The following is a 27,176-nucleotide window of genomic DNA, read 5'->3' as shown; positions in this document are numbered from 1 at the left end:
GAAATCAAGCTGTTGGTTTTCAGCACAGGGTCTAGCATATTCATAGACACAGGGAGTTTTAAAAGCATACACTATAATCTATGCACGAGCCTATTCCTGGAGATCTGTGATTCCCAACATTTCTGTCTGACGTATCCCCAAAGGCCTCTCCAGACTATGCCTACATCTACAATTCCGCCTACATTGACACAACCTGTCACGCTCCAAATGTGTTCATTTTAATTGATTTTAAAATTGGTGTTGCTAATTATATCAAATTGTTTGCTGTTATATTTTGTTGTAAAATTGAGCTGTCATTAGTTCAGCCTGGTCAAGTTTACCTTTGCACTACGTCATATTTCAACCATTTATCCATTATTTTTAGCCATTTCACCATTTATCAATTACTTTTTGCTAATTGTTTCCACGTTTATCCATCCGTTTATTCATTACTTTCAGCTGACTATTTCAACCGTTTATCCATTACTTTCGGTTAATTGTTTCCACCATTTATCCACTAGTTTTAGCTAATTATTTCAACCACCCTTTACTTTCAGCAAAGCATGTCTACTTTTATCTCTTTCAACTGTTTATCCGTTAAGCTAAGTTAGCTACTTTAAGCTAACAATCTGAACCATTCATCCATTATGTTTAGCTTCAACTGTTTATCCATTAAGTTAAGCTAGCGACTTTAAGCTAACAACTTCAACTGCTTATCCATTACATTTAGCTAACTATTTCAAGTTTATTTATTACTTTAAGCTAGCTATTTTAACTGTTTATCAGTTACTTTAAGCTAACTGTTTCAGCTGCTTAGCCATGACTTTTAGCCAACTGTTTCAACCGTTTATTCATTACTTTTAGCTGGCTGTTTCAAATGTTTATCCTACTTTTAGCTAACTAATCAAACTGGCTATTCATTACTTTTAGCAAAACTGTTTCAGCTTTTCATCCTTATTTCTGTTTTTCTAATTAATTCTGCAGCTCTACATAACCCATGGCAACTGTAGAAGTACCTCCTGGGGTATGAGTAACCCTGGTTGTGAACCACTGATGTATGATCTATGACCTATTCTTATGTAAAGCACTGGAGTTTCCAGAAGAACACTAAACCCACCCTGGCAGGTTTAGTGCATAGTCAGTGAGACATGACATGTTGTGGTTGTTTAGTCATAACAGTCTGATGCCAAGAACCACAAAAGGTCTCTGAGGGCCTGACAACAAACCACACCTCAACCATCTTCCATCTATCCTCCTCCCTTGCCACTTTCCCCACCGCATGAATCATCATTCACATTGTTTCTGGAGTCAAAGTAAGTTCCTTACCAGTATCATGTGACCAGTGGAAATGTCCATGTTGGACGGCACTGGCTCTTCACACCAGGAGGAGGTGCTACTGCGGGTGGACGGGCTGGCTGCGGGGCCATCGCTGAACTGGGACGAGACGCTGTTGAGCCGCGAGTGGCGCAGGGTCTCTGGTCTCTCGACACGCTCCGACGTCCGGATCGCCATACGCTGGCGACAAAGCTCCTGGGGATTACAGGAGATAATTGTGAAGCACTGATCATAAGATATGCAGTTTTCTTCCAGACTCTTTGCAAGGTTTCATGCATTTATCTTCTTTTCATGCACATAACAATAGTTTTATGTAGGTTATGTGCTTATCCTTGCTGTTAGGGGCTGAGTTCTGTAAATGCACCTTGTAAAATCCTGTATCTCGGCTCGACTTGATCTGTCCTCACTCGCCTGTAGATTAATGGCTTATCCTCGTGGATTATGGAGCTTATACTAATTATGTCAAAAATACATGGTTGAGGAAACCTACACGATTTACAGAATAAATTTAGAATGTCACACCTGGCTGCAACACAGTGACTGTCTTCATTGTTTAAGAATGGATCTTTTAGTTGTCAAAAAGATGATCTTTTCAAGTAAAATCCTGCACAGTCAAGCTCTATAGAGCAAATACTGCATACTTTAAACAGGAGAATGTGCAAAGATAGAAACATAAGAGGAGAATCTATCCATCAGTCAAACAGGAGTTCCACCGTAAATGTATAACCACAGAGAACCAAAGGAGATAAAAATGCATTGGCACAATTGTAAAGTATAATCCTCTGGTTTGATTGATATCTCCTGGTTTCTGGAACTTGCTAAAAGACCCACTGCGATGAAGATTACGCTTCTCCCAATGACTCAGCTGTTTCCCATCATGCCTCAGTGCAGAGACAAGGCATCAAAAAATTTGAAGACTAGGCATTATTTCCTCTAGTATACACAAAATGAAAAAGAAAGAAAAAAATAAAATAATGAAAAAGCCCCTATTGCCAGATTTGAGCAATCTTATGCATGTGTAAACAAACAGGCACACACATTGCCTCATTTCCTCCACGAGGAAGGAGTGGTCACATTTTGCTTTTCTGTGTTAAATTCATAATCTGTAAACCTCATCATGTTTGGTTTTGGGAGGCAAAGTCATCTCCACAGAATTCATTTCCATACTCAATTAATAACAGCGAGGGCAGGGCAGGCCAGAGAAAATGCCTCGTGAAAGCACATGCTATCTCATGATCTATCATAGTGATATTTCCCTCTGGAGCACAGACCCCTCTAAGCCCTGGTCTTGGATCAGCTTTCCCGCCGTCAGACTTTAATGATTAGAGCCATGAAGTGGTGCCCTGGGCCTTGGCCTCGGGGCAATATCCAGGTCCACCTCATAATTCATCCTACTTTTCAACATCTCTGCAAAGCAGCGTGCTGTACTGGATCCGAGAAATCGTCCCTGGAGCAGGTAGGGGGATGCAGTTATCACCAGAGAGGGTCAGAGCAGAGACACATGGAGCCCAGGGAGGAGCACTGGTCGTGGGACTACTGCCCCTGTCACCCCCCTACCACTATCAGGCTGCTAATAAGAATGAAAACAGGCCAAGAGGAAAGACCATCTATAGTATGTGCTGCCACCTAACAATATCTCTGTCCCATAGCACGAAAACAACTGTATACCTCAAACGCAGAGAACACACCCACATGAACACCTGACAGAGCAGGCATCCCATCATTAAAGGTATACTGAGACAGAACTATGACATAGTAGCACAACAGGATTTTAAAAAATGAAAAATCTATTCATAATAAACAAAAGTGGACACAATCCTAGCATCTAAAACCAAAAAAGCTTTCTTTCTTTAACATTTTTGCTTATTTCTGCATCTCTGCGGCCATTGTTATAACACTGTAACACCTCCAGCTTTCAATAGATCGAGAAGCCCTGTGAAAACCTGATTAAATATTGAAAATGTTAACGCGACATGCAGATAAATATGTTCTGAGTGCCATGCTGGGCACAGCTGAGCCCCAACGCTGAAAATCAATACAGCCCTGGCTGCCCATGGCCCTGGAGGAACAGAGGGAATAGGTCACAGTGGCGGCCTGTTCCCTTGTCTCTCTCACATACACACACACACCGATACACACACACACCGATACATACACGCACACACACACTTCTCAGGCAAGGGTGAGCATTCAATAATTGGATAGAGTGAGTATCTGTTGGAGCAAGAAGTCTAAAACGCAAGAAATATGGAGCATGAAAATTATGTATATAAACACAAAAAGGATTCTTTCTGATGTACAATTACTGCACTGCACAATAAAGACAATTAATTTAATCAAAATAAGACAACCACTATCATCACAACAGCCAAAAACCGTCATCAGAGCAGGTAGAAGAGAATCACTCAAACACATACACGCATTAACAAATACACTCTCACAAACCAATCAGAAAATCTACTGTATCCGAACAGAGTGTGTGTTCTTCCAATGGCAGAGCACAGGCTGAGTGTCCCGGCTCCTGATTGGCCCATAGTGAGGGGGCTGGTCTAACCTGATAGGTTGCGGTGGCATCCGTGCTGGTGTCAGTCCCCAGGCTGGCCAGCTTCTCCTTCATGCGGAGGTGGGAGCGCTGGCGCACGCAAAAGAAAGTGGCGGACACTGCCAGCGCCACCAGGATGAAGAGCATGCAGAGGACGGAGAGCAGCAGGAACTGGCCCGACTCCACCCTGGTCTCCTTCACCACGGGGATCTGGGTCAGGCTGCCCCTCTGGAGGACACACACAAACACAGAGAGAGAACACAGTGTCAGAGCAGTAAAGGATGCTACTCTGTCATTTTTCTGATTGATGTGCTCTTTTTTTTTTTTGATTTACAGCAACCTCCATATCAAGTCTGCAGTGCATCAATTTTCACCTGAAGGCTCGTCCTGACTTTCCTGTGAAAAAAAATGTGGACTAGACAGCGCCGTGAGTGCTTCCTTACCTACCTCCACTTCCTCTCCCGCTCTTTCCTTCCTCCCACCACCACTGTCCGACCCGCCCCCACTCATTAGCCAGCTGTAAAACTGGTCTTATAATATGCATTCAGACTCAGTCAACCCCTATTACCAGCTCATGTCCAGTGCTGTGTCCACACTGTGGCCCACTATAGATATTTACAACCCCATTTAGTGCTGGCATGGGGCGGGCTGGCACTGTGCAGCTACAGGAGGTTGGGATACTAAAAGCTTGTGCTTAATTAGCTCCTCTGGTCCTGAGTTTGGCTGGATTAGGCCCTGGCCCAAGCCGCACAGCTAATGGCTACCAGGACTGTAGAGACACGGGCACAGCCCAGTCTGGACCTTCATACATCCACCACCAGTTGAATAGAAAAGCCTTTTCAAATATTCACACCCACACTGCATGTTAATTCAAACAGGAGGGTATAGGGGTTGTCTCACTATGGCAGAATTGTTTTTAATGTGCTGTAATATCAACTAAGAGATTTTTATCAGCCTAGGTTAAAAAACTGGCCTGTAGTGTAGATAATTGGGTCCACTCATGGCCATTTACTGTAATGATAAATTCCCTGTGGGCCCCACTGATACGGAATATTTTGAGAGCATAACAGCGATAATAGCAGCAATAATTGGGAGGGATAATTAATGATACCTAAAATGTAGCTGCTGTTAAAGATTTTCTTTGCTGATTGCATAAAATGCAGACATCATGCGAAGTTAGTTTACTCAAAAACAGGAAGATACTATTTTCCCAACAAAATCTGCTTCACATAAATCATCCTTTCCGTCCTCGGTGACTGACACAAAAATGTGTAGTTTCTGTAAAAGCCATCTCTCCACAGTCTTTGATCCAATTTTATCAGCTGCATACATGCCAATAGCTATGCATCTGCAAAAGGGCAATATCAATAACAGTGCACAAATACATCAGCAGGCTCCTAATTGTCTGCATGCAATATTGAAAGATGGATGGTTGAAGTGAATCAAATCTAGAACATGAGAAAAAAAAAAAAAAAAAATGGCAGAGCTCTGACATTTAGCCCGAGGGGTCTAATGGGCTGGCTGAATGATGGCTACATCTTGTTATACCATTTTCAAAACAAGACACTTCACCTCAGACCAGTAACAATATGGTTTGACCTTGTGGCTCGTAATTGCCAATGTTTTAGCGGCTGTGCGGATGCCCAGGTCTTTTCGATTACTGTGTTGGGCCTGACGACAGTTGCTGTTGATTGCAATGGCTGTAGCTCGAGCATGTAGTTTCAATCAAGCATTAAGAGGTTAGTCAACAACTGAGAGGTTTGAAGAGGCTCATGTACGGGTAACAGAGGGGAGAAATGGCCTCGATCCAGTGACTCGTCTGTGTTCGGTGATCAAATGAACATACACACAGCAGGAACATTTAGAAATTAACACAGTTTTCATTTGCTAGAGTACTTGTTGAGAATGTATTTCAGCCACCGTCCTCTCTGACTTAATTACACAATAAAAGACTGAATATATAGCACCTGAAAACCCTCATTAGGCCTAATATTCAGCATATTTTGCAATGTAGACACAGCATGTCACATCGGTGTAGTGCTTCAAGACTGCTGCTCCTGAAACCAAAGTGCCCCCTACAGACATATTGGTCCAAACCTGCTTATCAACTCCAAGCTATTCCCTTCGACTCAAATATTTCCTCTATTCTGGAAAAGACAACAAGTCTTATCGAGTCAATCAAAGACGTGGCCCTCCTCAATCTGTGGCTACTTTTGAAATATATGCAGGTAAACACCTTGAAATGAATAAAAAAGCATTTCCACTGTGGGAGAAAACAGGCTTGAAATGCACTGCAAGCAAAAAGAGTGTTTGAAGGTGGTAATCGTGTTAGAAAGAAACCAGAGGAGATACAGAAAGACAGAGAATAGAGGAGGAGGAAGAGGGGGGAGATGTGAGGCTAAGAATTACCTTCATGGGCCTTTGGAGTTTTGCTCCTTTGCTTTTTTTTATAAAAAACATTTTTGTTGTTATTCTATTTTACTATAATTGGAGCATGTCTTAAAAACAGATTTGCCTGACTGAAATATTCAAAAACACTGAATCACTTTAACTGAAGAAAGCATTTGAGTGGTTACACATCAATATATGATTTTTTTTTAAATAAATCAGACTAAATATTATCATAATCAAAACTTGTACATTTTTAATATGACTGTTTATGCAGGATTTTGTATTGAAATTTAAGATCTGTATGAAATATGACTGAGATTTTTTTTTTCCCTCCATGAATTCTACTTCCAATCAAAATTCACCTTTTAAACCTCAATAAATTCATTTTTTTATTCCTTTCGAATCACGTTCAGCACGGCCATTTTTGTTGCTCCTGTGCAGGATCCAAACTGGCTGACAGACTTTCCTCTTCTGTTCCTCTCTTCTATTCATATTGCCCCTGTCTGGTGAATTAGCCAATCTGAGAGGAGACAAGGGGCAGATGGATTTCGGTGTCCTGGATTATTCAAATGATAGAGGAAAGGTCAGGCGGAGAGGTGTTGTTGGGGCGGCTGGCTTTCCATTCACTCCCATCACAATACCTCTAAGAAGTACAAGAGGAATATCCTCCAAAACACACAACTGCCAAACCTCAGCTAACCCTAATCCAAGGAGTTTTTTTTTTTTTTTTTTTTTTTTTTAAAGTTGGAGCTACTATTGAAGATTTAAGAGATTTGAAATCAGTGACATATGCAGTGGTTTCTATGAAAAAAATGTGACTGGTAGACCTGCCATTAACAAAAAAAGATTACACATGAAACACAAAATTCAAGCTATTTTTCAGAGATCTTTGAAAACACTGGAAACACCAAGTACTAATTTTATAAATGCAGCACTTGTGGAAATTGGCCTATTTTTCAAATGAATAAATAAACTCTAAAAACCTTTGCAAATAATCATTAATTTGAGAAATAAAGAAATAAAGCCATTTAATGGAGAAACTCATCTGCTGCAAGCTTTTTCTAAAATTTCTAATAAATCCCACTCCAGATTTATGGAACTAAATCTAGTAATAAAATGAGAGCTCAGATGCATCAGATTTAAATTAGATCAAGATAACTGCGTTTATTCTTATTTTTTTAAACTCAACACATGATTAAAAGAGGAAGATTTGTGCAGACACAGAGCGGATTTAGCAGCTTTCAGTTCTCAGGGTCTGTGAGTTGGAGCAGGCAGCACCAGGCTGGATGAACCTGCACAGAAACTTTGTCCCCCTCAGCCAGATGTGCTCGCAGCAAACCACCGGGCTCAAGCCTCAGCTTTACGGGAATGTGTCGATGATCTTACGTTTGGATTGACTACACTTGCATGCATGTTGCAACACTTCGATGGCGGATCATATTTCATAAGATTTTTGGAGCTTCGATCTCCAGCAGACTATCGCAGCACACAGGATGAAACAGAACGAAACCACAAAACCACAGCGCCTAAAATACTGTGCAACACACGAAAATCATTTTCAATCGTAAACAAAACCAGCTTTCAACGTGATGTGAAGACTATTGACAAGTTTTCAAGGCCGGTCCTTCGGGGCGCCTTTTACGCATTTGACGCATTAAAACTTGCAACACAGCAATGGGGGGGAAAAAAATAAAATAAAATACAGACACACGTTTCAAAGCCAGGAGATAATTACCCAAATCCATGTCGCGGGGCAGAGCGCACATTTCGCAGCAAACGGAGGATGCTGTGTCTTGTATTCCAGAGAGCATGGCTAACCACTGACGCCCGCCGCAGCTCCAAGAAGCGTCTGTGCGTCCCGGCCGCCCACTCAGTCCGCTTCTCCAAAAGTTCCCCTGCGAGGGTCCCATGCGTCCCCCAGCGCCAACAAAAGACCGCGGCTTCAACACGAAGATGAAGAAAAAGAAGAAAAAAAAAAAAAAAAAAAAAGAGTCGGAGAGAATAAGAAAAGGGAGAAGAATGTGGGATATGCCCGCCTGATTTTCCGAGCCTCGGAAGAATGTGCAGAAGCCCCACTAGTGAGTCCTTTCAGCGTCTCTGTGCCAATGAAAAGAGATGGGGAGGTGGTGGGGTTGGGTTTTTTGCGATCATTTAGTTAAGGCTGAGCCCCTCCTTATATTCAGCAGCTCAGGAGTCCCCGTCCATTGCACATGTCATATCCACTGGTTGCTATAGCGATGCCTCCACATGTTGTCGACAGTGAATGTTCAAGGAGCGATGCCTGGCTAATAGGCTTGCGGACCGAGGGGCGATATGAATGGACATAGGGCTAGACACTCATTTGTTGAGCTACTAGGGGTCTCTGTGTTCGGTGTGTGAATTGCTGTTTTCTCAGGCTCTCCTTTTCCTCTGCTCCCTCTCCCAGGGATTCAGTTATGTGAGCAGAATAAGGGAGATGGGGCAGTCTATTCTTCAAAGTAGGCTTTTGCATTCAAAGCTGAAGTGAGCACTATAATAAGAGGCTACCACACAGTACAGTAGTTGTAAACTATATGAATGCTGTATGGGACATTGGGTGCAGTCTGAAAAAATGCTCAGCCTAAAGTAAATTGTGTGTAATTGGCTAAGTCTTTTCTCTGCTTCCCTCCAAGATCTGCCGGAATAAAGGAAATAGAGGGAGGAAAATTGCAAGTTTAACAAGTTTTAAAGATAAAACTCACCAAAAAGCTATCCTAATTAGCAATCAGTCTGAAAAAAAAAGGATCCAATGGAGAGCAACAGCTGCACTTAGCAGGGAGAGAGAGAGAAAGGGGGATTATGGAGAGCACAGGGAGAGAAAAGGAGAAAGAAAAAGAAAAGGGGCGGTGAAGAGAGGAGAACGGGGGTCCTGTCAAATGCAGATGACGAGTCTTGGGGAGGGAGGGGAGGAGGTGGGGGGGGGGGTGGCTGTGTGACGGGGGGCTCTCCAGTTTATTTTTTCCATTCAGAGAGCACCCCCTCCTCTTCTCTATTGTCCCTCTGTGTGACAGCTGGAGTTGGCAATGTGAAGGGGAGAACAAAAACGAGCTCGCTGTCCAGCCTGGGTCCGTGGCCGCATCGGACGCCACCCCACCTTCAAAAAGCAGAGCCAACCAGACGGCCTGCATTGACCAAATCTGATGCAGAACACACTCAAACTGACTCAACAATTTTTTTTTTTTTGCATCCCCAAAACTCTTAAATTCTAGACAATGTGTATGATGCTGCTGCAGAATTGAAATTAATCACGCATTTTGTGATTTTATGCTGTTTGTTGAACAAGATTTGTTCCATCCTCATATGCCACAGAGTGACACTTTTCACGTCATGCTTTTTGCATACTGGCATCCTCATTTATCAGGAATTATTCAGAATCCAAATTCAGTTTTTCGCCTGCTAGAGGGCCCAAAAATGGTCCGACCACCCGTCGACAGAGAGGCAAATTTTTATCTTGCAGCGTTCACTTTGAATGCAAAAAAGCTTGACTGCAATGCACGTTGTTCCACGAATGCAAGACATACAAGCAACCCAGCAATGCATGGTGGGAGACTTTCATCATGACTGCCAGTGAGTGGTTTTATAACTGGAAAGAAAGAAAGAAATAGAGGCCCCCAGAAGTTAATCCCCAGAAAATCAGTCCCTACATTAAGTCAACCATACGATCATATCTATCCTGTTGTCTGGCGAACTGGAAGAGAGCCCTGTTCACTCTTTTTCATACCAGATACCCTGGTCACCCACGTGTCAGTCCTATCTAAATCCAACCTCATCCAACAAGAGCATTCCCCTGACACCACAGAGAATGGAGAAAAAAAAGGAGGGAAAAAAGAAAATGTCTACCAAGAAGAAGACGCCATCCTCACCTGCTCTTTGAAGGAAAACCTTACTTTAGCACCTGTTGTTTTCCTTCACTTGAACTCTGCGTAAGTGGACACATTTTCACACATTTCAGCCACCACTACGCACTACACAGTACGATTTCACAACTCATGTCACATCCTCCAGCGAGGCCGGTGCTAATGGTTATCACACCAGGGAGGTTTGACGTGCATCGATTCATTCGCACAAAAAACCTACGAGCAGTCAAACTCAGGGACGTACTGAAGTCACTCTTATGGTCACTGGTGATACTCGTGGTTGCTGTCACACCTGTGTGTTCCTCTGGTAAGTACCTCCTCGGGGTAACACATGTTCGAACAGTCGGCGTGAGTCCTGCAAGGCTTATCTGTCCTCCTCTCCCGTGCTGCTCCGGTGTTTGCCTCCATGACACACTTCTCATTTCTAATAAAAAAAGATGGAAAAGCGGCGAGCGTGTTTAAACAACGGGAGAAAGAGGTATGCGGCACTTCGCCGTGTCGCTGAGAGAGGGGGATGAGGAATGTTAAACAAATGTCATGATCAAGTGCGCTACCTGAGATGGCAGAGCAGAGACATCCACTGATGCTGGTGCATGTGAGTTGACAGAAGGGATGAAGAGACAATAACTTAGATGTTTGCTTGCACCTACAGGCTGCGCAATTTTGAACATATTTACATGTTCGTCCTCGTGTGTGCAATCTGAATATGCATGCACAGGTGTGCGTAGGTCTTGTATTGCAAAAAACACATGCATGTACACATACAGTACATATGACTGAGTGTGTATACCTGCAAGGATACCTCCGTGTGGCCACAGAGAGGACAGAAACTGTAATATATTTGAGCAAACAGAAGAGAACACCTGCCCAGTAGCACACTGTGCCGGTGGTCCACATACCAATCACACTATAATGATATCAGTGAGAGGCTAATACCGTTTACACTGCTGCACACCAGTGCTGCACAAGAAACCAACAGCTGCAACGTGTACCTGCAGACTTAACTAACGTGTGATACCGTTACACCAAAAATAGTTGGGTTTTCTGCTCGGCTCTTTGAAATGGGGTGCAATAAATTATTCATAATAATATCTGAGCACGACTATTGCTGCAGCTCCATTTGGGAAGGTGTTGGAGAATTAGTTTCAAACTGTAATGCGGAGAGAAATGTATGCAAAACAAAACACATTTGGGTGTTCTTGGTGTTTTTTTGTTTTTTTTTATATCAGATCCACCAGCTGTTATTGTTGCTGCTGAAATGATACTAAAAGACGTGTGCGAGAGGGAAAGATCTAGACTAATCTGGGTTTTACTCTTTTTAAATATTCTATTTCCATGCTTATCTTTAACATTTATAACGAGACATAGCTGTAATATAGGCAGAAAACAAAGTTCGGTATGAAAGTCTGTCTGGATTCCTGTGATGTAATTTTGGTATATTGTTAGTTGGTACGACAGCGGTTTGATTTTGCACTTATACAGAGATCAAATGGAAAAGGTGACACGTTGCTCTTCCATCTTAACTCCCTTTTAAACATCACTTAAGGTGCAGAAACTTGACAGTGAATGTCTTAAATGCATTGAGTCTTGGTGAATGTGTGAGATGGAGAGAGAGAGACAGAGAAACACCATATTTCCTAATGGATGATGTTCAAAGACACAAAAAGGTCCCATTTCTAGGTTTTTCTTGAAACATCTGAATTGCTGTGTCTCATGCTCCTCACTTGCTCAGAGACGAACCATTCAAATCCTGTGTGTGTGTCAGCCATGTCATTCTGGTATTTTCCCCAGATGAGCTTGTTCAAATAGGCCTCTTTCTTATGTGAATCCCAGCCCAGGCATTGCCCATGCCAAGTAGTTCAAAGCAGTAAACATCAAGGTAAATGCTATGCCTGTCATCTTGACTATATTTAAAGCAGAGAGGAAAACCCACACACATGCACAACAATGTGCACTTCAAAAAGAAACAGTGTTGTGGCGTCATAGCCTGGGGTACAAAATCACACCATAATCTGTAAAATGATAGAAAATGTTGTAATCTATGAGGATGACTACAAAGTGATACATATTGAGCGCTCATTTTAATCTCTTTACAGATCGTGTGTAGGCTATTATAGTTTTGCTAATGATTTATGATATATAGGTTAAGCAACCATAAACGTAGCTGTTGATTTAGCAGATTTTATCAGTTGTAGTTAGATAGCTGATTAAGATAACATTACCACCTTTAGTTGGATGGAACTGCTACCTTCAGGTGACTCATTTTAAAACAAGAAGTCTGTAAAAGAGATCTTAAATGTACACTTGATGGTTGCATGTAGATGATATTGTGCTAAACAACTGGGGCTAAAGCTACATATTGCCGGCAAAAAGCTGGCGTCCTGATCAGATGATGATCTGTGCAGAAGACGTGGAGGTAAAGAGAAAGCACTGTCCTCGTATTGCAGTGTAGAACTAGTTAGTCCTGTGTAGCAAGCATGATATGATGTTTCACGATAAGGACTAATATGTTGCTAGCATGCTGCTAGCATTTCACTAAACTCTGACTTAACTAAACACAAAACGCTGGCTGTGCTAGTCATGAACAGGGCTTTGTTTTAACAGAGCAGATATACACATTGCTAAATCTAAGCTATGGCATATAGCGATCGAGCTAAGGGAATGGTCACTTAAATAAAACTCTTGCAGAGAAGACAAAGTCGTCAACTATCTTTGTAAAAGTTGAGTTTACTTAAACTTTTCTTTCTTCATTTAAGTTGCAGCGTTAATTCTCAACTGGCTTAAGTTGACAGCAATGATCCTTTCTACCTGCAGCTGTGTTGACAATAGCAATATGCCTGACAAGGATAATGTTCATGTTTGCTAAAATGCCAGCCACAATTAATTAAACCAAGTTAGCAAATTGTACACACACCCAAAAACTGAAGTCAACTCAGTATTAGTGAAGGTGTTTGCACTGCGGTCTGAGAAAGCGCAAATTACGCTCAGATTTGCATTAATCACAAAGGCAAGAAATATTTTCGAGATGTAATTAGTTTTTGATGAGGGATATTACAACAGTGGAGGTGAAAAGTCATTAGACAACAAATGAAATGGTCAGGTCCGGAATGTGATCTGAGTTTGCTAAAACACAACCCAATCACAAAAGGTAATTGAAGGTAATACTTCATTCTATTGAGTGAAAAGATAAAAGAAGAACGGCCACTAAAAATCTCATCCGCACCTCCACAGCCAAAAACAACAAGGAAAACACCGAGGTTTTAATTGTTTTGTTTGAATAGAATCCACACTACTTTTAGACTATTATGTTCTCGGCAGGCTTTTTTATCTTGGGGAGAGATAAAACTGCAATTAATTTTGAAAGGGGGGAAAACAGTGAGACAATACATCAAGTCACACATGAGTGGTGGCAGGCAGGGATATGTGGGCTGCCGCGGAATAACAGAGGTAGTCAAAGGTAGCATTCATAATTGAAACCCCAGTCACAAGAGACTTAGTGGGCTGGGAGACTCTGATACTGAGACTGACAGTAAAAGGACAAAGAAGTGTTCAGTGGAGAGCACAGAATAACTTCATGGGTTCAGTAGGATGTGTCCCCTCCACACCTGGGTCCACATACCATCTCAAAGGCTCTGAAACACAGTATTTCTCAGTAGTGCTGAATTTGATTGTACAAAGAGTTCCACCACAATCTCAGAAAAATGCATAAGCACTGCTGCCGGGGATTGAACTCAGGTCTTTATTGTGTTGGGTGAGTGCTTTTTCCAGTGCACCCTCCAGGCAGCCAAATCAGTGTGCTGCCTTAACTGTGGGCAGCTGTGGCTCAGGAGGTAGAGCGGTCGCCCACTCATCAGAAGGTCGGTGGTCAGCGGACACTGTGGTCAAAGTGTCCTTGGATGAGATACTGAACCCCAAACCCCAAATTGTGAGTGTGGGTGTGAATAGTTATCGCTCCTGATGAGCAGGTGCATGGTAGCTGCCTTGTGGCGTAAAGTGCTTTAAACGGTCGGTAAGACTAGAAGAACGCTGTATAAATGCAATCAATTTACTCGACTGTTTTCAGTAACACCGGGATTAGACTAAAGGAGCTAGATTCAAGAGACAAGGGGTGCCAGGAAGTAAAAAGACAAGAGAATTTGCCTTCTCTTTGTTAGTTCGTCAACGTTTACAACATGAGTCTTGATGGTTGCTAGAAGTCAGTCATTCGGGTCATGAAACACTGCAAGTCTGACATGTATCTGGGTCAAGTCATGGCAGGAGTTTAAGGAACCATGATCACCTAATCTGAAATAATGACCATCTTGAAAGACATTAAATGGATAGTTCAGGTTTTTGAAGTGGTGTTGTATAAGGTGCTTATGCACAGTCAGTAGATGGTGGTCAGCATGTTCCCGGTTTAGAGAGGCAGACAGGAGCACCGCTGTAGAAAGCAAAGCAATGTCCTGCTGTGGACAGGGTCAGCAGCAAAATGTATCCACCTTAAAAAAGGTCCACCTAGAATAATCAACATCAGTTTAAGTGTACTGTTCAGTACATTCACCATTTCACATTGCCGTCAGACAGCGCTTTTCCTGTGGCACTACAACCCCACAAAAACCCCCAAAAAACGTACAATTCCTTTAATGTTGTGCCATCTGATCCTTAAATAAGTGCGCCTTTAGGCTAAATTACAGATACAAATTAGGACCTTTAACTGGAACTATATGGTACCCTTAGACAAGATGAATGGGTTTGCACCTGTGGACATTTATGCTATGTCTGCTAAGGTACTGTCCAAAGGTCCTCACACTCCAGATGGCCTTTCATTTGTGTCCACACTAAGGTTAGCAGTATACTTAAAATGAATGAAATCTGGCATGTTCTCAAGGGCTGTAGACCTGCGGTTAGCAACTTGGGCAAATGCCAGCACACTCCATGAGACTAACCTGTTTGTTCAGTGACGTCCATGGCAGATATGTGGTCTTGCAAGACACAACTTGAAAACTACTAAAAACAGCTGGAAACAAGAAGCCTCAAGAAGTTCTGTGGAAAATCAAATTGAAGCTATGTCCAACCCAATCATGGCTCCAGTGGTCAGTTACAGTTGAGGGTGTGCTGACAGTTAGTCATCCATGTTTGGCAATCGATGCTTTTTATTGTCGAATTCTTGTCATTTTGCCTGTTTAAAAACGCCAGATTCAATTTTGTCTGGAGTGTACAGTCACCCTAATACAATTCTTATTCAAATTACCCCATGAGAATCCCTCTCAAGAGATTAGTAGATAATGATCCTTCCAGTTTAGACTAAATGGAAATGATACATAATTCTGATCCCACTGGATTAACTTTATCGGACAACCGACGTCACGTGTCTCCACCCGTACCTGAGGGTTGCTGTACTTGCAGCATATTGAGGCCCCCTGCCTGTGCATACACGCTGATGATCAGCACCGGCTTGTGTAAGTGAAGATATAGATGTAGGACCACAGGAGGCAGTGCGTGATAGGCTAAGGGTCGTATCACTGTAAATGCACACAGCCACCGCCTCATAAATTCTCATCAGTGTCTTCATTAAACATTTTCCCCTGTTATCACCATGACAACGCTGGGCCAGCGTGCGCCCACGGGGAGAGGCGTGTGTGCCTGTGTAACCCCGGGGGTTACTTACGGGGTAACTTGGCACAGACGCCAACACCCCGTACCTCTCCTCCAGACTCACTCTTACTATAGGGACAAGGCGGGGGGGGTGGGGGGGGGGGGAGTGGAGTGGCAGGCGGCCAGGAACGCTAGATCTGTTCCACAGCGATCTCACTTGACAGGCACTGGCTGCGTCTGGACTGGAGGCAAGCGCTCTGATTTCTCTCTTTAATTACTGCAAATCGGAGGAGCCGCAGCCCATGCTAATGAAGCCACACCAATCAGCTGGGGGAGAGTCAGGGGCCTCGCGCTGGAAAACAATCCTCTGCACGAACAGAGCTGACACTCTGCCTGCCCAGCGCCGCAGCCTGCCTGCGTGTCTCGCTGTCTGTCTGTCTGTCTCACAGCTCCAGCAGATTTATAAGAGCAGTCTGCCCCCGAGCCAAACCAAGCAGCACCGCTCGTCGAAAGAAACCCCTGTGAATCCCTAATGAGACCGCTGCCACAGCTGTAGTACGGTATCAGCCGCCTGTTTGCCGCTCACATCTCCCATCGCTTCACACCACAACCTCTGACAACAATACAAAGTATGGCTGATCAGAAATTCTGAAGGCAAAATTAATTATGATGTATGTCAAGATTTTGATGGCTCTGTAACGTAATAATACATCGACGGCTCATTATTGTAAATGCATATAATCAATCTCGCCTATTTTCATCCACAAACATAATTACACTGTATGGCTTTTTGTGAAGCTGTGATGATGTCTTTTTTTTTTTTCCTCCTTCTTCAAAGTGGATAATGTAATGAATAGTGACTGACATGTGATTGCATGTATTCATGGACCTGGATTGCCAAGATCCTTTTGCCTTTTGTTGTTTCCAACAATGAAATGTAAGTCCTTCTATTAGTGCTTGATGTTGATGAAGCCACAGAAAATGACACATTTTATATTCCTCCAAATTATACAGAGTGGGAGACATTTAGTTTGTTGATTTTTTTTGTCGGTGTTCTGGATAAAATGCACAAAAATACTTTTGGATGAAACTGTGGGAAACAATTACAAGATATACCAAAGTGACATGCAGGATTTGTGTCATTACTATCTGATATTCTGCATGTTTTAAAGTTGCATACATGTATCTGTGCGCTGGTCTTCCTGTCTGTCTGGGCTTATGATTCAGGTTTGGTGCATTTGTAGCAGCTTCTGTTTATGAGCAGAAAATCCTATTTTTATACAGACATCCACCTGCACCGCACTGGGTGTTAGCTGCATCTGTGCGTTTGCCGCTAACACCCGACATGATGAGCATGTCTGTGAATGTAAATCGGCATGATGGCAACCAAGTGCACATGGACATGACTGTGATATGTAAAGCAAAAATTCCATCACAGCAGGATGCTTCTCCAGTTCACAGCACACTATCAGCGTCTGATCTTTGCCACTGCGTTTTACCTTCACATCTACACCACATTTGCAATGATTGCATCATATATTAGGATGAAAGACAACATATATTACAGCAAACACATTAAAGAAATGTCTTCAGTTCATGGCTAAAGGGCCTAACACCAGTTGCTGAATGCTGTCAGATTAATGATTATTAGACTTAATTAAGTGCTAGGTGCAGATCCAGGTAGAGCAAAAATTACAGTTTTAATTTTCTGCAAGTTTCTGGCATAGTTTTGATTTAAATTCAATATACTGTTGCTCCAGAGAAAACCATGAATATCCAGATTTGGTTATTTTCAATTTTCCATAAAGACTAAAAGATTAAGGAGAAAATTCTGTGACTGCTTAAGATAAATAAACCATTTAAAACCCAGCGGATTAGCAAAAAATGCAATGTCACAAAACTGAAAACAAGGCTGTTTTTCTGAGCTCATGAAACATTGAAGTCTTGGAGGTACATGGCTTTCACAGTAGTGAAATACGTATATGAATAACTGTCTATTATTTTATATAAAATACATGAATATACACTCATTTACAAAGGATAAAATCAGGGGGTCGGATATGTAAGTCTTACAGCTATGTGTTGCTTTAAGGTATAATGCACAGAATATTTATCAAACACTTATTGCCATGTCTAAATATTGTCAGGCCATTAGAGCACAGTATTTTCAAGCAGTGACACAGCCAGTAGATGTTGTAAAGCCACTTAGAAGCAGAGTGGTCTAGTTTCATTTCATGCTTTATCACCACAGATAGAAGATTTTCACACACCCTCCCAAGTCAAGGTCATCATATAAAAGACCATAACAGCTCATCAAGCAATTTAGTTGACCTTGCCATGCAGAAAGTAACCAGCAGTTACAGCAGGATTCATAATTACAGTCAATTAAAGTCAATAAAAGATGATATGACAGTTGATTACATTTAATTTACTGAGAGCAAAGTGGTTTCCGTATTGTGCGCTCGCTGAGCAATAATTAATCTACTGCATCACATCAACCACAAACTCAAAATGTTGGGTTTCCTAAAAAGACAGCTATGACTAATTTATACATCAGGGCGAGCAAATGACGACAGTATATTCTCAAATGTGTAGTTTTTGATTGAACATCACTCCTATTGCTGGTTATTGGTTAATTTACAACCTGTGCCTTGTCGATCACATCAGAAGCACACCAGCACCCTTTCTCATCTGAACTCCAAGCAACTCAAAACTTCCTCAAAATCCTCCAACAACTAAACCACAAGATACTCTGGGCTGAATTTATATTGCAAACAAATACTACTGCCCTGATTTTTTCATAATGTTAAAAAGATTACCATGGGCCACCGCTTAGCCTGCAGCAACGGCTTTTCCTGCTGCCGTCAATGCTAAGGTGCCAGATGCGCTAGGCAAGTAGCCGCATGATAAATGGCAGAAGGTGAGAGCTCTGTGGCCGGGACCGGGAGCACCCTGCCCCTGGATCCCGCTGCCAGTCCCTTGGCATGCAGCTTGTCAGGCCAAATGGCAACCACATCCCCCTTCAACACTGACATTTAAAACCTCTGCCATGGTATCCAGCTGTGGACACCGCAGGTCCCCCCCCCCTCCCGCCTACCCTCAGCCTCCCCCAGGCACCCAGCCCTCACTGCTGCCGCTGCTGCTGCTGCTGCCAGACACCAGTTGACAACATGCAGCCGGAGCTTTTGTTCAAACAAGTGTGGCATCATTTAGTGAAAGTGCAGGACATGTCACACCTGTAGATAGAAGTTTTAAAAATGAGGCAGATTACTGGTATTTATCAACTGTGGGCAAAGCAGGTGTGGGGGTCACACATGGGGTCATAATCTCAGCCATCAGTTAACCATTAACTAAACTTGGACTACATCATATTAGGCTGACATTAGCTCCTCCTCTTCATTATATTTGAGAAAGTACACAAGTCACCACATCAAAAACACCTCTTAGCCCTCACATGCTAACCGTAACCCTGGCTCCATTATTTCTATGTCTACTACATGGATCATACAGCGAGGATGCTAACATTTGCCCGGGACAAGGAGCTTTAGCCTCAGTTTTTTAGTATGATAGCCATCCAGGCCATATTTATGAATCTTTCATGGGATTTTCATTTCAAAAGCAGCTGGACACATCAAAAACTCAGTCGGAGACATTCGACCCGTGAAGCTAACAGTAGTTTAATTAGCTAGCAAACTACAGCTGATGTAGATCTACCAGTGAATACTATCATTTCATTTCAGTGGTGAATTTGGCATAATTATCACTGTAAAGTGTTTGTCTAGACACTGACTACTTGCATTAATTTTCTAGGCTTATTTGCCATTGTTCCACAATGAGTATTATTCATAGAGCTGCAGTAGCCCCATTCGGCGCCTACCATGTACCCTAAGAGTATAACGGCAGCATAGAAATCATAAGCTGTTCTACACCAGTGGCAGCTCAGTTCAGTGATCACCACGTAGGGAATTTGCCGTGACGAAGTTGGAGGGGAAGCAGCGGGGTGTCCAGTCAGTCTCCGGCTGCAGTCGAGAGTGTCATTATTTCCTCTTAAAATATGCCAACCAGGCCAACCTGCGCCCACAAGGATGTCATTGGAGCTTTTAAGTCTGCTTTGAGAGTCATGGAAGTTGAATGTTGTTGAATAATCAAAATGGCTGAGCTGAATGAGTTATTTCCAACAGATCCAGATCCAGATCCAGATCCAGAGGAAATGTTCGTTAACACTTCATCACTCCGATCACACAAATATATGTGTATTTATCATACACATATATTTGCCTAAACTACAGGAACAAATGCATTCTACCTTGAAGGTCAGGATTAATTACTGTCTCCTTACTCTTACTCTATTAGTTTCTGTGGATAACTGTCCAACAGTAGATGGCATGATACGGTGAAACGGCACAGCTACGACGACTAAAACATAAACAACAGATTTTTTTCTCAAACCATCGACAGTAAACATCAGGTTTGGTGTCAGCATGTCAGATTCAAAGCTCAAGAGCCTCTCTCCAGGTTCTCCATTTTCTACTGACATTTAACAAACATAAAGGGAGAAATCCACCGTAGAAGAGGCAGAATTTTAAATTCCTCCTCTGACAGTAGCCTCAACTGTCTAAAATGCAAAGCAGCTACAGAACAGGACATGTTGCAGTTTGAGAACAACTCCAGCTGCAAGAAGTCTGTCATCTCTTACTGCTACTGTGCTTTTGCTAGAAGTGCTGCCGTGTCGACCTACATCAACTAAATATAGAGTCGCCAAAAGTCTATTAATTCACTATTCGGGCTTATTGCTTTGTAAGGTTAATGGAGAGTATCCCAGTATCGAATTATAATTGTAATATGCAATCAAACGATCAACACAACTAATTCCTTATGTAGACTAATGAGAGCAATCGTGTAAAACACCAGTTAGTCGATAAACCTCTTCGCAGGCCTGTTTCCGCCTGATTTTACATATTTCCATTCAATTTGCTTTTTTAATCTTAATGCCTTAAAATGGCCTTTGTTTTACTCTTTGTGCACGTTAAATACAAACAACAGTAACACATATGTGAGTAATTTGTTTCACAAATTGTAGACGCCATCATCCAAATGCCAGGGAACACTGCAAGAAGAGGTTGAGTGGTTAGTTTGCCACTATTCTGATCACTGATTCATTGGTTTAGCCATTTTTCAAGCTAAAATATCAAATATTCTCTGGTTCCAGCCTCTAAAATGTGAGGATTTTAATGCATTTCTTCGTCATATCAGACAGTGAACTGAACATCTTTTGGTTTTGGACTCTTGGCTGAGTAAAACAAGCTATTTGGATACTTCACTCTGAGGTTTAGGTAAATATAACAGCCGTTTTTTACATGTTTAAGACAAAACAATGAAGCAATTAATTGGAAAAATGCAGAAAGAAGGCCTTCTCGCTTTGAAGCAACGGCATTAACCACTGAACTACGACATCACCCTGAGTTATGGTGAAAAATTCAGGAAATCATAGACTGAAGTGGAATGAATGTTTGAAAGCACCGAACATCACAGATTGATGATTTATAACAGTGTTAGAGTTTTCATCAGTGGATTTTGCTTTAATTTTATCTAAATCTCCATAACACCTCCAAGGCCACCTTGGCCTTGAGCTTTTATTTCCAGGAAGAGACGAACACACCAGGAAAAAAAAGTATCTCATTTAATTCCTTACAATAGGCGGAGGAATTGCCCTTCAACAAGCTGAATAAAAATACCACTGTCAACTATACACAGTCACCATACCTCTCTTTAACAAAGGCAGCGGAACATAAAAGAAGCAAAAGGTAGGAGAGTAAACACTTTACATTCTGACACTCATTAAAAACAGACAAGTCCACCCTCACCCAGGGGAAAGCACACGTCATGATATAGAGAGAGGCAAATACCAAACTGCATGGCATGGTATCAAAGGCATTTCTGCAGTCCAAAGGTCAGGTGATGGTAAAAGGTTGCTGAGAAACGGAGCTGCTGGACGGTCTTTCATCAGTGGGAGGCAGCTGGAGTCTCCACAGAGGCAGTGTTACTCAGGGCTGCAGGCACAGTGGGGCTGCTCCAATATGACATTTCGCATCCAGATCTGCCACAGTAATGGCATTTTAGCCACTTTTAAAACAGCCAGATTGGCCTTCCTTCACTGTTGAAAATTTTATAGGCCGCAATTTTTTCATTGTTTGGGTTTATTACAGTGTGTGAAGGAGATTGGATTGGTTGTCAATGTGGAAAAGGCAATTGAGGGCCAATGTGGAATTGATTGGCTGATACAAATACACACCTACGGCACGCACGCACGCACACACACACACACACACACACACACACACACACACACACACACACACACACACACACACTGTACAACACGTAAGGATGGGTAGAAAATACATCCAGCAGTGCAACCAAGCCGCTCTGATGTCCTCTGAGGAACTACATCGGCACTTAAATGAGAATAAGAGATCTCTGAAATTAACATAAAAATATATTTTCTCATCTTGTGATTCTTTAAAAAAAAAAAAAAACACACACACACAGCTTGAAAAGCCAACATGGTTGAATATGTTTTGAAGTAAAGCATATAGCCGTGCCGTTACATGATCAATTTGTACAACTCTTATCACCGTTATTTATTTATTTCAGCCTGTGTGTCTGTTTCTTCTCTCTGGTAGGAAATGGTCAGTGCAGCTTTCCTTTGAAGTCCCCTCTGAAATGATTTGTCCCATTCGCTCGGAGGAATTGCATTCGCTGATGGTTGCACATGGTATTTGTTGTTAAGTGGTTTATACTACAATATTCGGGCTTTGTTAGATTAAAGGAAAGCAAAATGCACTGATATTGCCTGATAGTCATGCGCATAATATAAAAAAAATGTGGATATAAATATTAATGCGAAAAAGGGTTCAAGCAAAACAAAATGCAAATTTAAAGTGATCAACCCCGAAGCAGAAGTTGGATCCTCTTGAGTGCGTTAAGAGTGACTGTACAAATGTAGTGTGTGCTGCTCAAGTTTCCACTGCGTTGTGTTTCAACATAAAAATGACACAGGAGGATAGAGTGAAATGAGAAAACGTGCATTTGTAACAGAAGCAGGGCCAAACACTAGTACCAAGATTCAACGTGCATGCTTAGGTAACATAAGTATGTTTAGCAGGTATAATGTTTACCATATTCACCATCTTAGTTTAGCGTGTTAGCATGCTAACATTTGCTAATTAGTACACTGTACAGCTTAAAATTCTGACTTCACTGTACCTAGTTTTGTGCCAATACATCCCGTAAATGTTGAGATATTCAGTCTGGACCAAAGCGATGGACCAACCGACTGACTGACTGACATTGCTAGAAAAATGCCGCTAGCATGCCTAATAAACATAAACACTAAACATAGCAGAATGAAGCACCATTGCTATTTCGACCTCTGGTCTTAAATATACCTGTATAACTCATCATGTAGATGGTTTACAGGAAGATAATAAATAAGCAGTTTGCTGTGTCTAGTTGAAATTCAGTGCACAACATGTTGCATGTTGGTCTAATTTGTTCAACATTCGATTGTTCAAATTGAGGCATCATATACAATAATACTAAAAACCTGATGCACCGCATCATTTTTATAAAGAAGCCTGTCAGAACAGTTTCAAATGGATGTGCCCTTGCATTAATTACGGCACAGGATATTGGAAAGAAAGCCTTCAAATCCATCGGGAGGGGTCATCATCACATGTGACCTTTCTCTGAGATGAGTTTTGCCTCTGTGCCTCTGCACTTAGTTTTTTGATTAGAAATATAATGTGAGCTTTCGACCATCATGAGACGGTGGCATTCTCCACCAGCTCCTCTTGATTGATACACGACAGGATCATTTCGCCTGCATCCACTTCCACTTCCACTCTGTGGCAAGTGTAGAAATCACATGGAAGACCAGTGAGTCCGGCGCACATCGACACGTCATGAGCGTGCTAAAACAAGAAAAATGCACACTTGCAGCGAGCCCTATAAATACCAATTATAGTATGCATTAAGTACAGACTCTGCGGCCACACAGACAATAACATTACACATTTACTGTGCATTTGTGCTTGCATCCACACAGACAATACACACATGCACAGAGCAGAGAGTCCCTGGCTGCCATATATGATTTACATTTAGTGGTTGAATAATCAGTTGACATGCAGCTCAGGGAATTCTATGCTTAGTAAGTGCCTCTTCACATAAGCAGTATGCTGGAGTTATCTCGAACATGAGACCGCTGTCAAAATGTCAATGAATCTCAATTTAACTACCATCTTAATCACATGGGGACCATCTCATACAGAATGTGGAGATCTGTATCGCGTTTGCGTGTTTGGAAAGATCGGCAGGGAGAAAATGGAAATCTGGGAAAACATTACCGTTGGCTCTTTACAGATGTGCAGTTCGAAATGTTTTATAGGTCATTAGGCATTCACTGTAAGTCTTCAAAGCAATTTCAAGTTAAGCAGGTATACCGGAGTAAAGAAAATGTTGATTTGGAAGCAATATTTTCCCAGCCGCTCAGTCTGGGTGGAGTTTTGTCGTCTCAGCTGTCAGAGATACTTTCTATTCTTTTAATATTTAATTTTTAATCCAGAGGAAAGCTTCTGCACACTGGCATCAGTGTGCAGACCAAGTGTTCGGTCATTAAGACCTTGATTAGGGCAATATTAGCATGGAAATATTGAACCTCAGAAAATATTCTTGGAGATTAAGCATCACCTCACCAGCATTAAGTAAGATTTGAAGGTCATTCACTAGAAGCTATAATTTCTAAGTTCTAGATTTGTTATACTTCTATCATTTGGACCCACATACAGCATGAGGACTGTCAGACGATTGCAGACTTTTTTGTGACTAAACAGAGAAATCACTTCGAAAAAACATCTGACCAACATCGCCCCTCCCTTTTTCAAAAACATCCTTCTGAACCTCTTTTATTCCCTCGCTTCTCTTCCCCACGCTCCCCACTGGTACCAGCGATGCTGTGTCTATGGCTGCCAGCAAAAGCAACCCTTTTGCCTGGTGCCTGGCCGCTGTCTCCAGTTTGGGTGGGTGTGGGGGGTGGGGAGGGGTTGAATCATCAACCCCCCCTCCTGCACGGCAGAAGATACGAGGAGGCAGGGGAAAGCAGCGGCGATGCACAGTCACAGAGCTTTTTAGGTGCGATATGATCTGCCGGGGCTTATTTCCACATTTAGAGTACTAAGTGTCTGATAATAGCACGGATACACGTATTCATATGTATGACTTCAATGTAGCATGAGGACGGACCGTGGAGTCAGCTGATGCAGAAGCTGCAAAGAGGCCACATCAACCATGAATTTCTTTCCACTTGGCTTCTTTTTCCTCCTCACAGTTTTTCACACGTTTACAGGACTCACGAATTGCCGTGAGAGGACCTCCATTTGCCTTTTGGGTTTCCACGAGAGTGCAGCTCACACTTGGGAAACAGCTGTTAATAAGAGCCGTACTCAGAAAATATCCTGGCCCACACACATACGTTAATGGAAAAGAAAAAAAAAAACAAGTAGTATTTTTCTGTTGATTTTTCTCTTTAGGAAGCCGACTTCCCTGCAATCTATAATGGAGTAGATATTGCTCGGCCTATTGATTGATGTCTCCTTCCCCCCACTTTGACATTTGCTTATCCTCATCCACATCTACTGCTATTGACGTTCGCTCTATCTGGACATCTTCCTAAGCTGTTTTGTCATTTGTCACCTCTTAAATAAAAACGGAGGAGGGGGGGAGTTGTCAGTGATAAGACTTAATGACACCGACCACATTGATGGTTTTATACGAGCTTACCGGGAGAGGGAAGAATGCTGCCTGTGCAAAGCGTAGCACTGTGCTTCGCTTAATTTCCCGCTCTGCACCTCTTATGGATCCACTGAGCAATTTTAGCCAGCATATTTCTATTTTTGCCACTAAGAAACAGGCTACAGGAGACCTATTCTGCAACCTCTAGCACGCATTCACTCATAACCGTGGTCAATTTACTGCAAATTTACTGAAAGCAGGCTTTTGGTTTAACACCTTTTAAACTAATGTATTTGAAGAGCCCACTCCACAGGCTCTCCTGTCAAAAGCTACTATTTTGCCCAACTTACCATCAACTCTCCACTTCTTGGATACAAACTGGTAGGATCAACACATCCACGTTTAGAGCTGTTGCTAATAAAACGCCCTCTGAATGAGTTTTCAGGGCTTATACTTTGCCAGCTCTTTATTTGTAGTACAGTAAATGCCGAGCTTCCCTAACATGCATTTCTACAAACACAGTCTGGCGCAGATTTTCTCCCCATGAGGTGGAAGACAGATTTTTTCCTTACCTCCCTCCCTCTTCCCATCCATCCCTCCCTCACCCTGGCTCCTGCAGAGAGGCTATTATTGCAGCTAATTATCTACAAATAGGCCCAATATGACAAACACAGCCCTGTACCAGCGCTGGCTAAGCGCAGGAATCAGTCTGAGAAGGAATAAAAGAATGAAAAGGAGGCAAGGAGAGGCAGACACAGAACAGGACAAAAGTCAGAGTGAGGAGGGGAAAAAAAAGAAGAAACAAAGTGAATCAGAGATAATTGAGAAGCATGTGATAAAGACACAATGTGAAATAAGATGAGAGAGACTGCTGCGCTAAAAAAGATATAAATAGGAGGCAGATGGGCGAATAAAGGCAGTGGCACCAAAGGGGAGACAGCAGAGAGAGGACTAACACGGGAAAATGATCTTGTCTATACGGTGTGTGACGGTTGTTGCCAATGGCAACTGTCCTGCGATGCACAGGCCACATCCATTTAGCTCCCAGCATGCCTCATGATCAGGGCAGCTCAGGGGTCTAAGGCTGTCTGTCTCATTTCCATAGAGAAACTCATTTACCAGGCAAGCATGGAGGGCTATGATGCATCAATGGGTGCTTGATTAGATCCTTACCGCTGATACATATGAATATTTATCAGTGTTGAATGAATACACATTTACTCTCCTTTCATCTGGATCATCCTGAGTGTCCTCCTGCTCTCCTCTTAATTTTTGCCAATGAATATGTCACAGGAGCATCAGGGCCCCCGACAAAGTGACAGCACTCAAGATAATCTGGTTATTGTCGCTCCGCGGTGATGATCAACACTTACTTTAAGTTTCACAAAACGCATCCGGCTTTTGTCTTGTTGTGTTTTATTTGCCATGGTGACAACAGCTCTCAGAGACCTAAAGGAAACGCAAACGGGGGACGGTAATCAAAGCAGCACACTTAAAAGGATGTGTGTTTGGAATTCATTGCTGCTGCAGATTAGTGTTTGGCTGCACAACTGAAGCTGCAGGTGTGATACGAATGCAAAGACAAGTCGGAATCACAGAGCTATTCCTGTCCCATGAGTCCAAGCGCAGAAGACGCACACAATTACAAGCACACCCACTCTTGCTTTCTTCATCTTCTTCTTCTTTTT

General features: G+C 42.3%; 1 protein-coding gene across 2 annotated transcripts in view; it reads right to left on the bottom strand.

The window, feature by feature from the left end:
* ptprn2 (protein tyrosine phosphatase receptor type N2) overlaps nt 1-27,176 on the bottom strand; it is a 122,896-nt gene that overhangs the window by 24,686 nt on the left and 71,034 nt on the right. For both annotated transcript variants that reach the window (XM_076761378.1, XM_076761379.1), the window contains exons 12-13: nt 3,869-4,084; nt 1,306-1,509 (exon numbers count right to left, since the gene is read on the bottom strand). In XM_076761378.1, coding sequence (XP_076617493.1) covers nt 1,306-1,509; nt 3,869-4,084 — 420 coding nt within the window. The remainder of the gene's footprint in view (nt 1-1,305; nt 1,510-3,868; nt 4,085-27,176) is intronic.

Source organism: Chaetodon auriga, chromosome 21, assembly GCF_051107435.1.
Source record: "Chaetodon auriga isolate fChaAug3 chromosome 21, fChaAug3.hap1, whole genome shotgun sequence".
Classification (NCBI taxonomy): Eukaryota; Metazoa; Chordata; class Actinopteri; order Chaetodontiformes; family Chaetodontidae; genus Chaetodon; species Chaetodon auriga.
The sequence above is the reverse complement of the archived record's forward strand: the minus strand, read 5'-3'. Positions and strand labels throughout refer to the sequence as shown.